The 19,104-nt window shown below is 44.1% G+C and overlaps 1 protein-coding gene across 1 annotated transcript in view; it reads right to left on the bottom strand.

Moving 5' to 3' along the window:
* Nucleotides 1-19,104, bottom strand: part of Ppp1r12b (protein phosphatase 1 regulatory subunit 12B) — a 159,858-nt gene that overhangs the window by 108,586 nt on the left and 32,168 nt on the right. The window contains exons 2-8 of the mRNA XM_051204053.1: nucleotides 17,042-17,172; nucleotides 11,424-11,542; nucleotides 8,552-8,711; nucleotides 6,982-7,126; nucleotides 5,703-5,777; nucleotides 4,017-4,093; nucleotides 3,278-3,417 (exon numbers count right to left, since the gene is read on the bottom strand). Coding sequence (XP_051060010.1) covers nucleotides 3,278-3,417; nucleotides 4,017-4,093; nucleotides 5,703-5,777; nucleotides 6,982-7,126; nucleotides 8,552-8,711; nucleotides 11,424-11,542; nucleotides 17,042-17,172 — 847 coding nt within the window. The remainder of the gene's footprint in view (nucleotides 1-3,277; nucleotides 3,418-4,016; nucleotides 4,094-5,702; nucleotides 5,778-6,981; nucleotides 7,127-8,551; nucleotides 8,712-11,423; nucleotides 11,543-17,041; nucleotides 17,173-19,104) is intronic.

Raw genomic sequence — 19,104 nt, forward strand, 5'->3', positions numbered from 1 at the left:
TAGGACTCAGCAATAGAAAGGGTTTCAAAGACTGTTGATTAAGTTTCAGAACTAACTGGACTCATATAACTAGGAGTGGTCCAGCCCAGCAGGGTCATCAATCAGAAAGCTGTCTGCCTTACATATGGCTGTGTATCAGTTAATAACTAGCACAGGGCCTGGATCTGGTGGCTGTGATTCTGGCATTTATACTATGAGAACAGATCCAGAGTAAGCTTCATGGATCCTGTGATAATAATAAGCTACACCTACCTGTGTGATACTAAGTGACATACCATATTTGAAGCTCTATTTTCTAATTAACCAGAGAGTTAAAAAAATGTTTAGTTTATATATATTTTTTAATGTAGACATGCTCTGTATATATACCTGCATGCCAGGAGAGGGCATCAGATCCTATTATAGATGGCTATAAGCCACCATGTAGTAATTTGCTGGGAACTGAACTCAGGTCCTCTGGAAGAGCAGCCAATGCTCTTAACAGTTGAGTCATCTCTCCAGCCCCTAACCAGAGATTTCAACTTTTGCCCTGCAAGAATTTTTATGAAGATTAGAAATACTACTTTTAAACTGCAGAGCTCATTGGCTATAGTAAGCCTTTTTATGTTTTTAATGCTACCATTTTGTAGTTATAATGATCAATGGATTAAGTACTAAATACATCTAAGCTCCGAGAGCTCTAGCTTAGAAGCCTAATGGGACAGATTGTCCCGGTACTGGCTGCCGACGGTGCATCATGAGCTTGAGCAGGTTGCTTGCGATGGGCTCTGAAACATCAGCAACTAAGATTGTCAGCCTTGCCCTCTTAACTAACGTCAGAATCCAGCTGCCACATGAAGAGACAGGAGCAGGGCTGCTAAATCAGAGGAGGTCACTTCTCTGAACCATCACAGCCTGAGCAGTGCTGTCTAGGACCAACTATTCCTCCATATGCCTTACTAGTTGAAGATACAAACACAAATAAGCACACCACTGCCTTAAGGAGGAGACAAGCCAGCTACCTGATCCCTGCCCCAATTGCCAAGCCGTAGAAGAGAGTTCACATTAAGAGCTCTTGCCTATGTAGGCACAGAAAGTGTCTGTGGGAGCTAGACTATCTGAAGATCTTGAAGGCTAGGCTACAGGATTTGGGACTTACTCGCCAGACAGAGATAGGATGAGGGTGTTGGCTATGGAAGACTTCTAAACAGACGTATACTTGGATCGTACGTGTATTGTCAATATTTTATTCCAATGGCAATACGGACATGGTCTGCGTACTGGATAGTTTTATGTAAACATGACACAAACTAAAATCATTTAAGAAGAGGGAACCTCAATTAAGAAAATGCCTCCAGGCAGGTGGCAGTGATGCACACCTTTAATCTCAGCACTCTGGAGGCAGAGGCAAGTGGATCTCTGTGAGTTCGAGGCCAGCCTGGACTACAGAGTGAGTTCCAGGACAGGCTCCAAAGCCACAGAGAAACAATGTATGGTGGGGGACTGGGGGGGGGGGGAGAGATCCATAAGCTCAGGCTATAGGCCAGCTTGTTGTACATTTTCCTAATTAGTGACTAATGGGGGGCGGACCCAGCCTACTGTGGGTGGCGCCATCACTGAGCTGGTGGGCCTGGCTTCTATAAGGAAGCAGGCTGAGAAGGCCAGTGAGCAGCACCCTCCATGGCCTCCAGGTTCCTGTCCTGCTTGAGTTCCTTCAGTGATGGACCATGGGTGTGGAAGTGTGAGCCAAATTAACCCTTTCCTCCCCAACTTGCTTTTGGTCATGGTGTTTCATCACAGCAATGGGAACCCAAATCAAGAGAGTCGAGTCTGTAAGGACCTGAGGCAAGAGCATAAATCATGAAGCAACAGCAACAGTTTGAGGAGCTCCTTCCCATTCCCCTGGTACTGTTGTAAACTAACAACAACAAAAGGTAACAGCGCAAAACCAAGTATGAATCCAGATACTGTGTGAAGACTAGACTGGGGGGTGGGGACTCAGCAAGTAATACAAAGAACAAAAAAACAAAAAACACAACATTTGTAACTTCCGGTGGGTGTAATACAAGCATTTTCAGAGCAAGCTACAAATGATTACTAATACAAAAGATTAAAAATTTTAAGTGGCTACAGAGATGGTTAAGCAGTTCAGAGAAATGTCCCATTTCCAACTCCGACATGGCAGCTCACAACCGTCTGTAACTCTAGTTCCAGGGGATCCGATGCTGCTTTCTGGCCTCTACCGCATGCCTGCGGTGCACAGACAAGCAGGCAAAACACCCACATACACAAAAATAATGAAATAAATAGTTTAAAGGAAACCCAAGGCTCCATGAATATAAAGTCAATCCCCCTTTACTGAAACCTTATCTGATTCCTGCCTTCTCTATAAAACTAATGGCACTCAACTTCCTCTGGTGAGAGTCGATGAACCTCGGATTAAGACATGAAGAACGGTATTCTCCCATGATTGAGAGAAACTATCAGCAAAGTCAAACAGATGTGCAACCTCAACCCTTCAGTTTATAGCAAACTAAAAATAATCTGGAAACAACTATGATGTTGCACTTGTACTAAATACACACAGGTTTTGTTGTTGTTGTTCTTTTCCTTTTTTTCCAGGTCTGTATCCTTATATTTTCACCATTCCCTAAGCAATGTGGTATAGTGGATATTTACACTGTACCATGTAATACAAGCAGCTGAGAGATGGTCTGAAGTACACAGGCAGGTGCACACAAGTTCTATGCAAACACGGTACCAACACGTATGAGGCTTGTACGTCTAAAGATTTCGGTTATCCCATGAGCTAGCCTCCCATGACTCTGAAGATAAATGTGTATATTATTAATAAGAGTAATAAAAGTAAGTTCTTTCACTAACTCCCTCCGTCAGAAACTAAAGAAGTTTACAAAATAAGAAAATAAATCAGGATTCAGTTTTGAGAATCAGAATAACATAATAACTAAATGCAAACTTCTACCAGTGTGTTGAAACATTTGTAAAGTCTCTGTAAGCCCCATGTCTCTCAGCATGCTGGCTTCCTGGACTCTGTGGTTGACCTCTCAACCTAAGGGCAGGACAACTGGCTCCCTCATGCAAGATTTCTCTATGGACCTCACCATCTGGCTGCCTCAGAACTGGCAGTATGCTTTAAGTGAGCGCAAGGCGCTTATAGACATACTGTCATAAGCAATTCAGTCTCTTGGGAACTGTACTTCAGGCTCTTCCTGGAAGCTTGGGGGGGGGGGCTGACCAGCCTCTGAGAGGCAGTGGACGTGAAGGGCTTCTGCATTACCTGCCTCCTTCTCAGTTTCTGACTCAGAAACTTCATCTTCACCTTCCTCTTCCTCTGAGCTGGAGCTGCTGGAGTTTTTGTTTTCTTCCTCTGTTTCTTGGGACTTGGGGCTCTCTTCCTCATAAAGCATCTTCTCTTTGCTAAGTTAATTTGGAAGCAGAAATGACAAACCATGTAAGTTCACTGACAACCAGGTACAATAAAGGGAACAAATCTATAAATCTGTATGTAGAAGCAACAGTCTTAGGGTTATTATTAACTGTAATGCATGACTCTACGAGGTTTTGTCTTTTCAACAAACAGATGAAAGAGAACATGCATAACAAGGATAAGATGGTAATGGGGAAGATAAATATTCTTAAAAGTCATCAAACAAAACTTGCTGAGTTCTATGACATCCGAGAAATCTTGCCAGATACTGAAACAGCGATCAACAAAGAGACACATCCCTGAGCAGAGGAAGCACCCTGTATTAGAGGAGAGGGCAGGACCAAGATCCTCCAAGCTAGGCTGAGAGGGATGCTGCCAATACAGTTTCTCAGTGTAAAGCAGAGTTCATTGACTCTCAGTGCCCCCCATATCTGTGTCATCTCCCCTTACTCAAAAACACTCCCACATCTGAAGGTCATTTGACTAAAATCAAAAACAGAATCATTTTAATATAGAAATTCTCAAGTATCACACACACAGAACACCAAGTGCATCTCACTCCTTACAGACAAGTAAGCTTGTGCCTTACTTCTTGAGTCCACTCTGAAACTTTCTGTTTAGGTCTGACTCAATGAGCTCATTCCGTGTCTCCTTTTCAGCTCTAAGCTGGAAATCGAGAGAACAGAGAGAAAAGGAAACATGTTGACTATTTGTGAAAAATCAATAGTATTGAGAAGTGCCTAAACGGTAACCACCATTCTGAAAAAAACAAAAACAAAAACAAAAACAAAAAATAAAAAACAGGACAAAAATCAAAGAGAGGGAAGGGAATTCAAGAAAAGACAAACATGCTAAGTGGTGGTGGCACACGCCTTCAATCCCAGCACTTGGGAGGCAGAGGCAGGCAGATCTCTGAGTTTGAGACCAGCCTGGTCTACAGAGAGAGTTCCAGGATAGGCTCCAAAGCCACAGAGAAACCCTGTCTCGAAAAACCAAAACAGAAAATGACACACACATCATTACTGTGCACCATGTCTCCTTGGAAGAAAGTAACAGAGGAAAATCTTTATCCAAAGTAGCAATGAAACCATGGTCCTGGAGACTCAAGGAAATTGTCCCTTCAAAATCCCAAATCAAACCTTAGAGGAAAAAATAAAACAACAAGCCTAGCTTCTAAAGGATAAAGAGACGAAAGGCACCTGGGAAGATTTTATGATCCATATACCAAAATAAGGTCTCAACAAATCTAACAAAATCACACGCAGGTACTACATGGCAGATAAGTTATTGCTTCTCTTATTAGATGTATACTGTTAGAATTGGTCTGCTATTTAGATGTATAGTCTAGACCAGCAGTTCTCAACCTGTCAGACTCCCTGGAGCCATATTTACATTATAACAGTTCTGGAGTAGCAATGAAATGATTTTATGACTGGGACCCACAACATTAGAAACTGTATTAAAAAGCTGCAGCATTTGGAAGGTTGAGAACCAGTGCTCTAGACAAAATATACTTATTATGTCCTTGGAGAGACACCAACCCCTTCAGCATAGTAAGGTTGTGTGGTGAGGTTGGGCCTGGGTGGACAATCGTGTCACACCAGTTACTAGGGAGGCGGAGGCAGGAGGATTGTAAATTCAGACTAGCCTGGGCTAAGGAGTGAATTCAAATGGTTGGAGGAGATACTATTTATGCCCACAACCTAATTATGTTAATTAAAGGGCGTGGACTGTGGACTGAAATCATGGGTCAAAAACAAATCCCCTCCCTTACAAAGTTCCTCTCAGGGGTACTCGTCACTACAGTGTAAGAGGTGCCAGTCAATACAGGCCTCAACTGTTCTAACTTTGTGTGTCTGGAAAACACTTCACTCTTGTAGACCTTACACTTCCTAAATGAATCCACCCAACAAGTATTTATGATGGCCTGAAATGAATTCAAAGGCACAAACAAACATTCAAGGCCAGGAATGCTGAGGTCTTCTTTGAGAGAATCAAGCAATCCAATTTAACAATTTAGGTAATTTTTATGTGAGTCTAAATTACTTTAGAGAACAAGATTTTACTGTAATACAAAAACTTAACTATGCAAAACAGAGCTCTAGTCTACCGATGGCTGCTGCTGCTAGTTTAATAGTAGTGTTAACAAATGACATCTCTGAAATGCAGATACACCCAGTTCAGCTGTGAACCAATGACCCTGAAGTGAGGGACTGAGCCGCCCCGAGTAAACTATAAACTGCCAGGGAAGCTTCGCAAGCGTCGGCAGACTCACCACATTCTGCTTCTTCTGAAGCATCTCCAAGTGCTCAACGAGACCTTCATCAGCCACATCAAATGGCGTCTGGCCCTGGCGGGACAAAGGAGCACTGTGACAGAGAGAAAACTTCAGCCATCATGGGGTTCATCAGGGACTATACACTGACTACTTACTGCCTTTTAGGCCTGTGATACAAGCTGAATCTCCTTCAAAACGCTTAGGAGGAAAAGTGCTTCCAATTTTAGAATATGTATGTAGGTATGTATGTATATATATATATATAGTCTAACGTGTGTGTGTGTGTGTGTGTTTGTGTGTGTGTGTTTGTGTGTGTGTGTATACTAGACTAGGACCCAAGTATAAACACAAAATTTATATTTCACACATAGCCTAAAGATGGTTTTATATAATATTTTAAATAATTCTGTGCTTTCGTGCTATACTTGGGGTATCATTATCAGTGCTCACAAGTCTCAGATTACAAGCATTTCAGATTTCAGACTTGAGTTGGGGATGCCCAAGCTGTCTACCTACACTGAGATGCCTTCACGAGTCACAGAGGAGACAGTTTAGGAAACGTGAACCACAGAGTGTGTGCTGTCAAGCAGCAGTGAGAGGCTACAGTGGTACCATGCCCAAAGCTTATGGCCTCTTGACAAATAATCAAAGGGAATCCCGATTTATGCCTGTTCAAGAGTATCACTGTGGTGACAAACTCACTAGTACCCTTTAAAGCCTCAAAGGAAGGTCGGGGGCCACCCCCACACTGAGGACTAACAGGAGTCACCTCCCTCTAAGGAAGAGGAGGGAAGACAGGCGGGCTGTAAATTTTAGGAGACTGACCTATGTCTGAGAATGAGACCCTGCATTCAGGAGTTACAGGAGACTGGGAAAACCATTCTAGAAAAAGCAGATGATTTGGGTGGGAGCCTGAGAAGAACACTTTCAGCCAAAAGGAAGCGATCTTCGCCCTTACGAGAGCTCGCCTGCTAAAGGACCACACAGGACATTAGGCCTCTCAGAGCTCGCTTGCTGTCAAGAGCAGGCATCTTTTTTCATTTCCTTTTGTTTTAGGGGCTTCAACACAAGTAGAGCCGGATGACACAGTTGGTGGACTTGTGTTTTACCTAGCAAATGCACTTAGTATACTGGCAAGGCAGCAAGGCAAGGAGGTAGAGGGCAGCACGTCCCCCAGCACGGTCAGCTGGACATTGAACAAAGACTCGAAGCCTAGGCCAGGCGCCCAGCCACACGGTCGGTCTCATGGCCCTTTTAGAGGTTCAGGCTCACTAACCAGCTTGTTCCGGATATCCATGTCACAAAGAGCTTCCGCCAGGATGGAACAAGCCTCTTTCAATCCCCAGTGTGCAGCAGCGTGGAGAGGAGCCCAGCCGTCATGGTCCTGAACATTGAGCTCATAGCCGGCCTGAATTAAAAGTCTAGAAGGAAACCGAAAAGTACACTTATGCCCTCGGTTTTATAGTTTTCTATAAACTTCGTTCCTCTAAGAAGTAGCCTGCAACTCATATTACTACTTTGCGCACCAATCACGATCGTCACTGCACCTCCCCGTAAGACTGTGCACTAGGCATTCCCCGCACACAGCCACGTCACACTGTGCTGGTTAGTTTTTGTCAACTTGGCATAAACCTGGATCACCTAGGGAGAAAGAGCCTCAGCTGAAGAATTGCCTCTACCAGACTGACGTGTCTGAGGGGCATCTTCTTACTTGCTAATGGGGGAGAGGGGGTCCAGCCCGCTGTGGGCAGGGCCATCTGTAGGCAGGTGGGCCTGAACTACGTAAGCAAAGTAGCTGAGCAAGCTAGAGGAAGCAGGTCAGCAGCAGCTTTCCTCATGCCTCTGCTCCTGCTTGAGTGTCGCCCTCAGGGATGGACTGCTATCAGGGTATGTAAGCTCATAAGCGTTCCTCTCCCTAGAAGTGCTTTGTTCAAGGAGTTTGTTACAGCGACAGAAAACAACTGGGACATACACCACACAGGAGGAATACAGAGAGCAGTTTGTACCTAAGGTTAACTAAAAACCAAATCAATTAGCCAAGTCGCACAGCTCTTATTACAGGGTGTACTTCGCATTGTCCAGTTCAGAAAGGAATTCACATTTGAAACGAGGACTCAAATATCAATGAGCTTTGTATGTGACCTTTATAGGCCATGACTGTTCTCTGTAGAACGCCACGCCTCCAATTCTAAAAATACCCACAGAGGGGTCGAGCTAACCATAAAGCTACAGCCTAACTGGCATCTATGTAAATTACATTTTTAAGTTAATTCACTTGAAGTGCATGTGAGTGTGTGTGGAGGGGTTACATCCATGCCATTGTGTGTAAGAGGGAGTCAGAGGACAACTTGGAGGAGTTGGCTCTCTCTACCACGTAGAGGATTGAACTTAGGTTTGGCAGCAGATGTTTTTACCCACGAAGGTGTGTGTGTGTGTGAGAGAGAGAGTGTGTGTGTGTGTGTGAGAGAGAGAGAGAGATAAAGAGAAAGAGAGTGTGTGTGTCTGTGTATGAGCTTGCAAGGTCTATAACTGATCTAACGAGCCCAGTTGTCTAAATCATAGAACCAGAAGGGTCATAGGTCTGAACCATCAAAGAGGAGGAGGCTTCAGGAGAGCCAATGATACGTCACAGACCCATGCCACTGTGCCTCAAGTCTGTCTAACAGCATGAGCCAAGGGAGAGGGCTGTAAGAGGAAGGGAGGACACCCATGAAGGAACACTAGCCAAGTATGAGGAAAATTTGCAAGGCAAGAGGAGACCAACCAGAAAACCAAGCACAGTTAAAATGAAGAACTTGTGCTTGTAAAAGTCGCCTCTCCTTCCCGCAGGGTGCCCAGCTCCGTACCTGAGGACTTCAGAGTAGCCCTTGGCAGCAGCCACATGCAGAGCTGTGGCCCCGGAGCGAGGCTGCCGCACATCTTCTATCTTCCCGCTGTTGAGCCACTGGCGGGCGTCCTGCAGCATCTGCTGCTCTTCCTCCCTTCGTGACTGCTCTAGGTCAACCCCTGCAGAACCAGACGCCAGGCGCCAGGGTTACCAAAGCTCCATCCGCGGCCAACAGCCCTTTACATTCAAAACACACCCTTTACATTCAAAACACTCAGGCGGCAAGTAACGGCTCCCTCCTCAAGCTGGCAACTCATTAAGTTTAAAGCAATGCATCTGCATCACAAACTCAGCAATGCTCAATAGCCGGGCTAAGCAGGATGTGGTGCACATTCGTGAAGGGAACATACCTAACACTGTTTTCAACAGAACACGAAATCAGATGGGATGTTATTTTTACTTTACAAGGTTTGTACGGAACTATAAATGCCAAAGTCCTTTAACATGTTATATGATCTCAGTTTCCCAACAATCTACCTGTGGGGTAACTAGCCTCACGTGACACATGAGGACATAATCACACAGAAAGCTGGGGGCTCGGTGTATGGTCACAAAAATGCCAGTGGCAGAGCTGCCATCAGGGTTCCTTTGGCTCTCTTCTTTTCCACTCGCTCCGCCACAAGATTACTATCAAAAGTCTTCATTCTGACAGGCGGTGGTGGCGCACGCCTTTAGTCCCAGCACTCGGGAGGCAGAGGCAGGTGGGTCTCTGTGAGTTCGAGGTCAGCCTGGTCTACAGAGCGAGTTCCAGGACAGCCTGGGCTGCACAGAGGAAAGAAACAAAGCAGAAGTTTTCATTTCAGGAAGGCCATCCTATGGGAAGGTGGGGAAGGTGCACTCCCCGTAAAACTCACTTCCATACGCACGTGTATACACTCACCTGAAGTTACACAGGGCAATGCACAGATTAGCTAGTGATCGGAAGCCAACACTAGAGTCTGCTTTTAAGGCAATGCAGATTTTGTTTCCCTCCCAATCACATGGCATTACCCCCAAGAGCTCTCCCCTTTACCCATCAATCTGCAATATCTAGACCAGTAAAGGAGGGGCATTCTTCACTACGTAAGACGACGAAATGTTCCGATGACAAACACGCCCTTTCAAAGGGTTCCATACTCATAAGCAGACTCTTATCTGGGCTTCCAGCCTTTCTTTTGGGTTCTTATATGAGGAACTGTGGACGGAAGAACTGTGGGTGGAAGCCTGGGGGGGGATGCACAGGGCGAGGAGGAGGAGTTAGCCGTGCTGTGAGGTGAAATACCCACACAGATGCTCGTTCCCACAGAGATGCAGGAAGGCTCAGCAATCAAGATGAAAACAGTGGATTCTCAAACGAAAGCTTCGTTTTAAATTTGTTAACTGCAACATATTTTAGGAGACGAATGGGGGCTGGAGAGATGGCTCAGCGGTTAGGGGCGCTGGCTGTTCTTCCAGAGGTCCTGAGTTCAAGTCTCAGCACCCACGTGGTGGCTCACAGCCATCTGTAAGTGTAGTCCTGTGGGGTCTGATGCCCTCTTCTGGTGTGTAGATGTACATGCATACAGAACACCCGAACACATAAATCTTTTTTAAAGCGTATTTTTTAGGAGAGAAAATGAGTGGGATGAGAGGGTGAACTTTGTATAAAAATTTAATTCAGTACGGCACAAAATCACATTTGGACGTAGTAACAGGCCCTGGAATGACCTGGCATATCCACCACTTAAGGCAGGCTTAGCAGACCTTCTATAAAAGGTGAGATACTGAATGTCTCCTTGCACATTTGCCAGCCCTACAGCCTGCCATTATTACTCAACTCTGCTGATGCAGCGTAAGAGCAGCTTTGGATAATAAACAAGCAAGTGTGGCCAGACTCGGACCACACAGGAAAGAACACTAAAGTTTGGAAATAACTTCTGGTAATTTAGAAAAGATAGGGGTATCTCCAGTCACTACAGATCCCACCCAGAGCTTCTTCATTGCTTTAACAGAAACCTAAGGAGTGCTGTCCACGGTTGGTGGATAACTTTAAATTGGAAAGAGTTAGGAGGCTAAGTGTGCTGGCGCTTGCCTATAATACTGGTGGAGAGACATGGGATTTGAGGAAGCTGTCCATGGACAGCTTCAGCAATTCTGTGTGTAAAACCAAGTAACTCTGAGGTGTTTAAGAGGAGAGCCCCACCTTATGCCCCAAAATGAGTCTCTTCTAAAACTACAAAGTAAGAATATGCGATTTCAGAATATATTCGTCTAAGTTAGGTTTCTTATCTCAAGAAACTACTAGAACCAGGTATGGGGGCTCACACCTGTAACCTAACATGGGGAGACAGAAGTGGAGGACAGTCCAGGCTACAGAGCAAGCTCTAGGGCATGTGGGGCGGTGAACTTATGACTCTCTCAAAAACACAAACACACAAACCAAAGAAACTATCGGAAGTTTCCACAGTTACCATGGCTAAAGATCCTTTCAGAGGCTTTGATAAACAGCTTCCTAGTACCACCTGTAGTTCTCAAAGGAAAAGGACACAAAGTCACAAACTGGATTTGGCCTTTCCTCAGGCTGTCCTGTGCAACAGAGGTAATACAATGAACACACACACACACACCAGCCCACAGTCCCCCTCGGGTCACTCCTAAGTCCAAGATCAGTGCACAACCTCAGAATAGCAAAGACAAGTAGGCTGGTCATCCTTTGGGCATTCGGCCTATGCTGCATGAGTTATTAAGAGGACCGATGACGAATGCTGTCCCGACAGACTTAATCCTGCCCTGTCACAAGATAAGGAGGAAGGATTATGTTCCCTAAGGGGCATCGTGAGAGCCTCCGCTAACCGCCCAGTCTCCTAGGTTACCTTGCTTCTTTACTTGTTCCAGAAGAAGGTCTTTCATGGCTGGCTCTTCTGCAAGGTCAGAAGGAACTTCACCCTCGCTGTTCACAATACCCACACTGGCTCCGTGGCTAATAAAATACCTGTGCGGTAAAATCAATATTATCTCTGTCAGTATGATATCAATTTGTACTGTGTCTTGAATTCAATGTACAGCAAGGCATACCCGGGGATTTTAAATATGGTGCAAGTGAGGGGTTTTGTTATTCATTTATTATTAATTTCATGCCCTAGTAGCCTTCAATAACTAGGACCACAGGTTTCCCTATTTCCCAACAAGAGCAATGTTTTCATATTCATGTTTATTTACATAATCACTTTTCTTACATACCAAATCAAAAAAGATTTCTTACATATGCATATTCTCAACACGAATCCGTTTGCTTCTAGAAATACTAAGTCTTCCTAAATACTATAAGGAGCAAAGTGGGGTAAGGCATTTGGCCAAGCCTGTGCCCTAGCTAGCACTCAGGATGTGGAAGCAGGAGGAGCTATAGTTAAAGGTCAGCCTGGCCTCCACGCGGAGTTCAGACTCGTCCAGGCTACAGAGTGCGACCTGACTGGTGAGGTAGAACAGGGAAAGCACGCAGCCCTCACTCATGCAGCCTGGGACCCAAACAAACGTTTACAAGACTTATTACACGTCCAGTATTAGAAATAAGAACACTTAAAAGCCATGTAGATAAGCAGTTCTCATGAAAATTTGCTTTCAGTGCTAAGGCGAAGTTTGCTTAGTAGTATGAAAACTGAACAATAAATATGGATCAGAACTTAACTCCCACAAAACAAGCTGTCTATACGAATCTACATTCATAAAGGAAATTAAGTTACTAAAGAAACATTTAAAATGCTAAGCAGATTCTGAATTCACACAGAACATGTATCCTGAAGGGGAAAAAAAGGGCTGATAAGCTCGATACCTTATATGTATCTTTTAATTTTCAAACACTGTTCTTAAAGAATAGAAGTTCAAACATGTTAAGACATTTGCTCAAGAAAAAAATTTAAGAAAGAAAAAAAGTGGTGTTTTTTAAAAACACACAACTAGATCTGGCAGACGCTGTTAGCCTCAGTCTTTTTCATGTAAGTCTAAATCAAATTAGTTTTAGGCCAATTAGAATCCCAATAATACGACAGGCAGTGGTGGGCATGTCTTTAATCTCAGTACTTGGGAGTCAGAGGCCGGCGATCCTGTCAGTTCAAGGACACCCTGGTCTACAGAGTGAGATCCACGACAGCCAGAGTAACACAGAGAAACCCTGTCTTGAAAAACAACAAAAACAAAAACAAAAATAAATAATCAATCCCAATAATTCTAAGACTACTATCAGACACTCAGAAGTACTTAAAAGGTAAAGAAAAACTATATAAATTATCTTCCAATTCATTCAGCAATTCAATGAACAACAACAATTAAATCAACATTTATTGACCTACTATGATGACATTCAAAGAACCACATTTTAGGTTGGATAGATTTAAAATATATATATGGGCTATGTATTTGAGAATTGGCAAAGGTGCAAAAAAAATCAATAAAAATGAAATCAAGAGCATAACTTTGATTTCTCAGTCTAGTACCCCAGCATAACAGGGCCTCAATAAATGTTGGTCCATCAACTCCACATATATACAGCCTGTGGTGGCTTGAATGAGAAGGCCCCACAGGCTCACAGAAGGAGTACTTGTCACCAGGGAGGGGCACAATTCAAAGGGTTAGGAGGTGTGACCTCATTGGAGGATGTGTGTCACTGTGAGTGAGCTTTGAGGTTTCAGAAGCCCATGCCAAGCCCAGAGTGTCTGTCTCTCTCTGTCTCTCTTCCTCTTTCTCTCTCTTTCCCTCCCTCCCTCCCTCCCTCCCTCTCTCTTTCTCTCTCTCTCTCTCTCTCTCTCTAATCCAAACACAGAACTCCCTGCTACTCCTCCATGTCTGCCTGCATGCTGCCCGCTCCCTACCATAATGACAACGGACTAAACCTTTGAACTGTCAGCCAGCACCAATCAAATGCCTTCCTGTACACTGGTTGCTGTGGTCATGGTTTCTAAGACACAGCTCAAAGGCATTTCCTCCCTCAGAGATTCAGACACCTCACTCAACTCTATGAAGTTAATTCCTTCTATCCATATTTTTAAATCTACCAAGTGCCACCACTGTACCCAATTATCACTTCATTGCTCCATGGGCCAATAGTTTTTCTTTTCTGGCTTCTTCCTCTCAAGACAAATGAGTGTTCAACTATACCATCCTGAAAAATAAATCAATATACGAATACTACACACAGTATACACACAATAAATATTGGTTTAACTGAAATATATATAGTCAAATCCAACCATGTACTAGTTCCCCCAACCCCTTCACACCCAGCTCTGCTCCTTAGGGTGAGCTATTTGCTCCAAGTGAATGGAACAAATTCCCTTCTCTCCCCTTGTAGATACCTTCTACATCTTTCAAGGTCCATTTCAAATTCTTTTGCCTTCAAGAATCTTGCCTGTTCCTGCCAACTGAATTCTCTCCCCTTCCTTTAATGCTGCCTTCCTGCCCCATAGTAGACACTGTATCTTGATGCTCGCTCTCTTCTCTTGGCATTCTATAAATATTGCTTAAACTACATGAAATATCTTGGTCTAACTAGTATCCATCCCTGGGTCAGGTTACACAGGCTGCTGGCTCTCCCTCTTCTGATCTGTTCATGTGCTAATGATCAAGAAAACCGGTTTCTACCGAGGAATACAGCTTTCCATTTTTCCACACTTCCCCAGTTCATTGGAGAAAAACAGTGTTGCAATAAACTATGTCACGCTAAATGTTTGGGTCAATCTCCTGCTTCTAAACCAAACACCACTAGGAATAATCCAGCCAACTAGTATTCTACTTCTAAGCACAAAGACACAGACACACACACACACACACACACACACACACACACACACACACGCACGTGCGCACTCACACGAGTAGAAATTCTCGGCAGAAAGATCACCAAGGAACATGAGATACAATAGTCATGGGTTTCTCCTGAAAAAAAGCCAGTCTCTCTGTCCTTCATTCCCAGTCTCTCTGTCCTTCATTCCCAGTCTCTCTGTCCTTCATTCCCAGTCTCTCTGTCCTTCATTCCCAGTCTCTCTGTCCTTCATTCCCAGTCTCTCTGTCCTTCATTCCCAGTCTCTCTGTCCTTCATTCCCAGTCTCTCTGTCCTTCATTCCCAGTCTCTCTGTCCTTCATTCCCAGTCTCTCTGTCCTTCATTCCCATCCCCTTGAAGTCCTGTGCTGCTGATTATCCTAGAATTAAGTTTAAAGTGTAAGTTCTTCAGGACACAAACTGACTCCAGTACAGAGGTCACATGTGTGACCCCAGCCCTTGGGCTACTGAGGCAGAAGGACTGATGTTCAAGGGTTGCCTGGGCTTAACGGAGACCACAGTCAGTCAGGGCTACACAGTGGTACCCATCTCTAATTAATTTTTTAAATACTTTTTATTACCTTGTGTGAGGGTGTTTTGTCCCAATGAAGAGCTGTGCACCATGTGTGTGCATAGCCCTTGGAGCCCAGAAGAGGGCGCCACATCCCCTGGAGTGTAGTCAATAGAGGGCTATGGGTGACCGTGAGAGTACCACAGATCCAGCCCAGGTCCTGTGGAAGAGCAGCCGATACCCTTAATGCTGAGCCATCACTCTGTTCCAATCACCAATTACACAATCATGTTATCTCCCTGATCTGTTGTAGAAAAACATTACGAATAAAGAGTAAGTAAAAACTTATCTGGGATACGGACAGATGGCTCAGGGGTTAAGAGCACTGGCTGCTCTTTCAGAGGACCCAAGTTCGATTCCCAGCACCCACTTGGTAGCTCACAACTGTCTAGCTCCAGTTTCGGACAACATGATACCCATGGCAAAAACACCAATGCACACAAAAATAACTTATCTGATGATCTAAATGTGTATATTACAAGGTAAACTAAGGCATGCCATCTCTACCTCTGTCCTACATCTACAGTGGATTCCAGTCTGGATCAGCTCACTATGGTCGGACATTCATATGTATAAGTTGTGATGGTCACTGATAAACTTACTTCATTCAACGTACTATTTGGTTGAGTAAAGATTTCTAATTAAAGAAATCACAAAAGGCATTACAGTAATTCTCCGTATTCACCTTCCCAGAAAGATTAACACCACCTATTACTCTAATTTAAGACTCAGCTGGCCTTAGGTAATTTAGAAAAGAAAAAAAAAATGGGTAAAAAACTAAATTCTTGAATGCAATGAGATTTTGTAGCTCAATCCCAAACTTTCCACCTTAACGCATGCTCAAGTATGAATAATGAGAAGCTGGTCTGCCTTACATTTCTTAAATAAATGTTGTAAGTCCAAAATGGATCAAGAAGTCATCTTAACTCCTGTGCGTGGGACCCTGACATCAGTGAGTACAACTTAGAATCAGAGGCCGCCTAGGTGACCAAGAGGGCACAGGTCTTGATTGACTTAGGACAGGAGGGGAACGGGGCACAGAGAAAACCCTGCTATGCAGTGGACTTGGCTTGGGGACCGATCCGGCCCTGTCCAACACCTGCACTGATGCCTTGTGTGTCCTGCTCACATACTTCTTCAGCTGAGTATCCATGCCTCCAAGGAAATCCAGCCACTCCGCGATGCTCCAGAGACCTGTGCACATGTAGTTCTCAGACCTAGACATGACTGTTTGCTGAATAATAAACAAAACAAACGTACAAAAAAGTGCTAACCCCAATCGAGTCACTGAAAAGGACTTAATCTGGTTTTCAAAAGGCCATAGACTATCCTGATTAGATTTACTTTATCAATCTAAATTTGCCCTGGAAATTTTAAAGATGTTTCAACTGTCAAAGTTTCTTTCCTAACCAGAAACAAAATTCCTGATCATTCTTTCATATATCACAGACTTATTTTGTGCTTCCCATGTGATCAGGATTCTTCTACCCTAGAGAGGGCAATCTGCCTCCAAGGAGCTCAGCAGCTACTAACTTATTAAACACAGCCATTCAACCAATGTGGAGAACATATGCCAACCATCACCTTGCCTTGGTCCTATGTGCTCCAGCTCATAATTTGCTATTTATTGCAGTAATACTTATTTAAAAAAAAAAAAAACAAAAACCAGATTTATAAAAAAGTCCAAAGGGAGAAAAAAAAATTCTACAACTCACATGCATGCGTTCTGCTGTTCAGAAATTAGCCAGACAGTGCACCGAGCTGATGTTGCCTCTGAATAGTCCAGCAAATATGAATTACAGAAACAGAAGCACAAAATTGGAGGCAAGAACTGCGCAGATACAAAGGACACCAAACACCATGTCAGCTAGCAAGAACTATGCATATACAAAGGACACCAAACACCATGTCAGCTAGCAAGAACTATGCATATACAAAGGACACCAAACACCATGTCAGCTAGCAAGAACTATGCAGATACAAAGGACACCAAACACCATGTCAGCTAGCTGTTAGTAGTCAATTTTCTGCATTTGTAACTTAGAGTAAAATTCCATTTCTGGTAAGCAGAGGGGTTTGCACCAAAACCTCCGCAGACGCTCACTCACTCTGCTATGTTGAGGTAACCACAGGAAGCTGCTGCGTGAAGGGGCGTCCAGCCCTCGTTGTCTTGCTGGTTTACATTGGCTCTGTTCTCCACCAGAAACTTCACCATGTCCAAATTTTCATCAATACAGGCCTGAAAAGAAAAGCCCACTGATTCATTCAACAGTAATTTATGGAGTTCTATTATATACCAGAAACCGATCTGGACAATGACAGTGGTCAGCAGCTTTGATACACTGTTTATTAATGTTTCCTAGTAAGTGTCTGAAGTATGACTTCCAAACTTAGAAACACTATTAAATATTATTTACAGTACTAAGAATATTAATGGGACTAACTGTGAAATTATTCCTGTAGTGCTGTAAATGGGAAGCTACTGTAGCATTTTTTTTTTTTTTTTATAAAAAGGATGTTAGAAATGTTTCCATGTGTTTTTCTAAATGGCTTCAAATGATATGGGAAGACATATTTGTAGTTGCAGACAGATACTGTTCTCTGCCTTCACACCAGCAAGAAGGGAAAAACACAGAAGCTTTTTTAATAAAAGTTTTTAAGTCTTTAATAAGGCGAGAAGAAATAATCACAATGAAATCTGGCTGAGCCAGGCACGGTGAACATACCTGGAAGCCCAGCGTTTGAGAGGTTCAGGGAGAAAGTTCAAGACTGAGGTCAGCCTGTTACACACTGATACCCTACTTCAAGAATAAATTAAAAATTTAAAGAAAGTCAGGCAGTGGTGGCCCACACCTTTAGTCCCAGCACTTGGGAGGCAGAGGCAGGTGGATGTCAGTGAGTTCGAGGCCAACCTGATCTACAAAGTGAGTTCCAGGACAGACAGACTGTTACATAGAGAAACCCTGCCTTGAAAGATAGATAGATATCTAGATAGACAGACAGACAGGGAGGCAGACAGGGAGGCAGGCAGGTGAGAGAGACAGAGACAGAGACAGAGACAGAGTGTGTGTGTGTGTGCATGTGCACATGTGTACAAGTTTATGTCTGTGCATGTAGAAGCCTTAGGACAATCTTGGGGCATTGTTCCTCAAGTGCCGTCCACCTATATTTTTTTCAGGCAGGGTCTCACTGGTCTGGAGCTTCCTAGGAGGCGAGGCTGGCCAGTCAGGGAGTACCCCACAGATCTGTCTGTCTCTTACTCCTTGCTCTGGAATTACAAGTACATGCCACCATGTTGTTGTGTATCCTCTCTCTGTCTGTCTGTCTCTCTCTCTCTGCCTGTCTCTCTGTCTCTCTCTCGCCTGCCTGCCTGCCTGCCTGCCTGCCTGCCTGCCTGCCTATCTATCTATCTATCTATCTATCTATCTATCTATCTATCTATCTGTCTATCTATCTATCTTTCAAGGCAGGGTTTCTCTATGTAACAGCCTGGCTGTCCTGGAACTCACTTTGTAGACCAGGTTGGCCTCTGCTGTCTAGAACCTTCAGCTGCCCTGCCTGTCCTCCACCCACCTTGGTCCCGGGAGGGATGAGAGAAAGGGGGGATGCTGCCTGAACTCTTCTCCAGTGAAGACGGACTAAATTTAGATGTCCTCTGCCCACTCCCTCTGCAGATGCGCTCGCTGCTGACTCATGCAGCGTGGTCCATGAGCAGACTCACCCATGAGCAAAACTCTCTCTGCCCAGCGCTACCCTCAAGTCTCCAGACAAGAACTCATTCCTTTCTTTGGGAAGGAAGTTAGTTTTTGGGCGTTAACCACGGTAACAACGGTGGGACTTCCCTGCCTTTAACTCAAGTATCTTCCACTGTGGCCTGCGTCTGTTTCCTCTTAGCTTGTATTCCTACAGACACACAAGAGTGTCCTAGAGTAAAAACTTGCTTTAAGCTCTGAAATAGAGGTATATACTTAATTCTTAGTCCAAAAGAACCGACAATTCCAAAAACCGCTCAGTAAAATAAAGGTTGCCACAACCAGCATGAAGACCAGCTCTCTGCAAGGGAAGATGCTTCTTGTATCAATGGTATGGACACTGGTCTTCCTACTGTACCTAGTGTTGCTCTCCGCATCAACGGCTAAAGTGACTCGGGGTTAAGCGAAGCCTGAGTTAA

Source organism: Phodopus roborovskii, unplaced genomic scaffold (assembly GCF_943737965.1).
Source record: "Phodopus roborovskii unplaced genomic scaffold, PHOROB, whole genome shotgun sequence".
Lineage (NCBI taxonomy): Eukaryota > Metazoa > Chordata > Mammalia > Rodentia > Cricetidae > Phodopus > Phodopus roborovskii.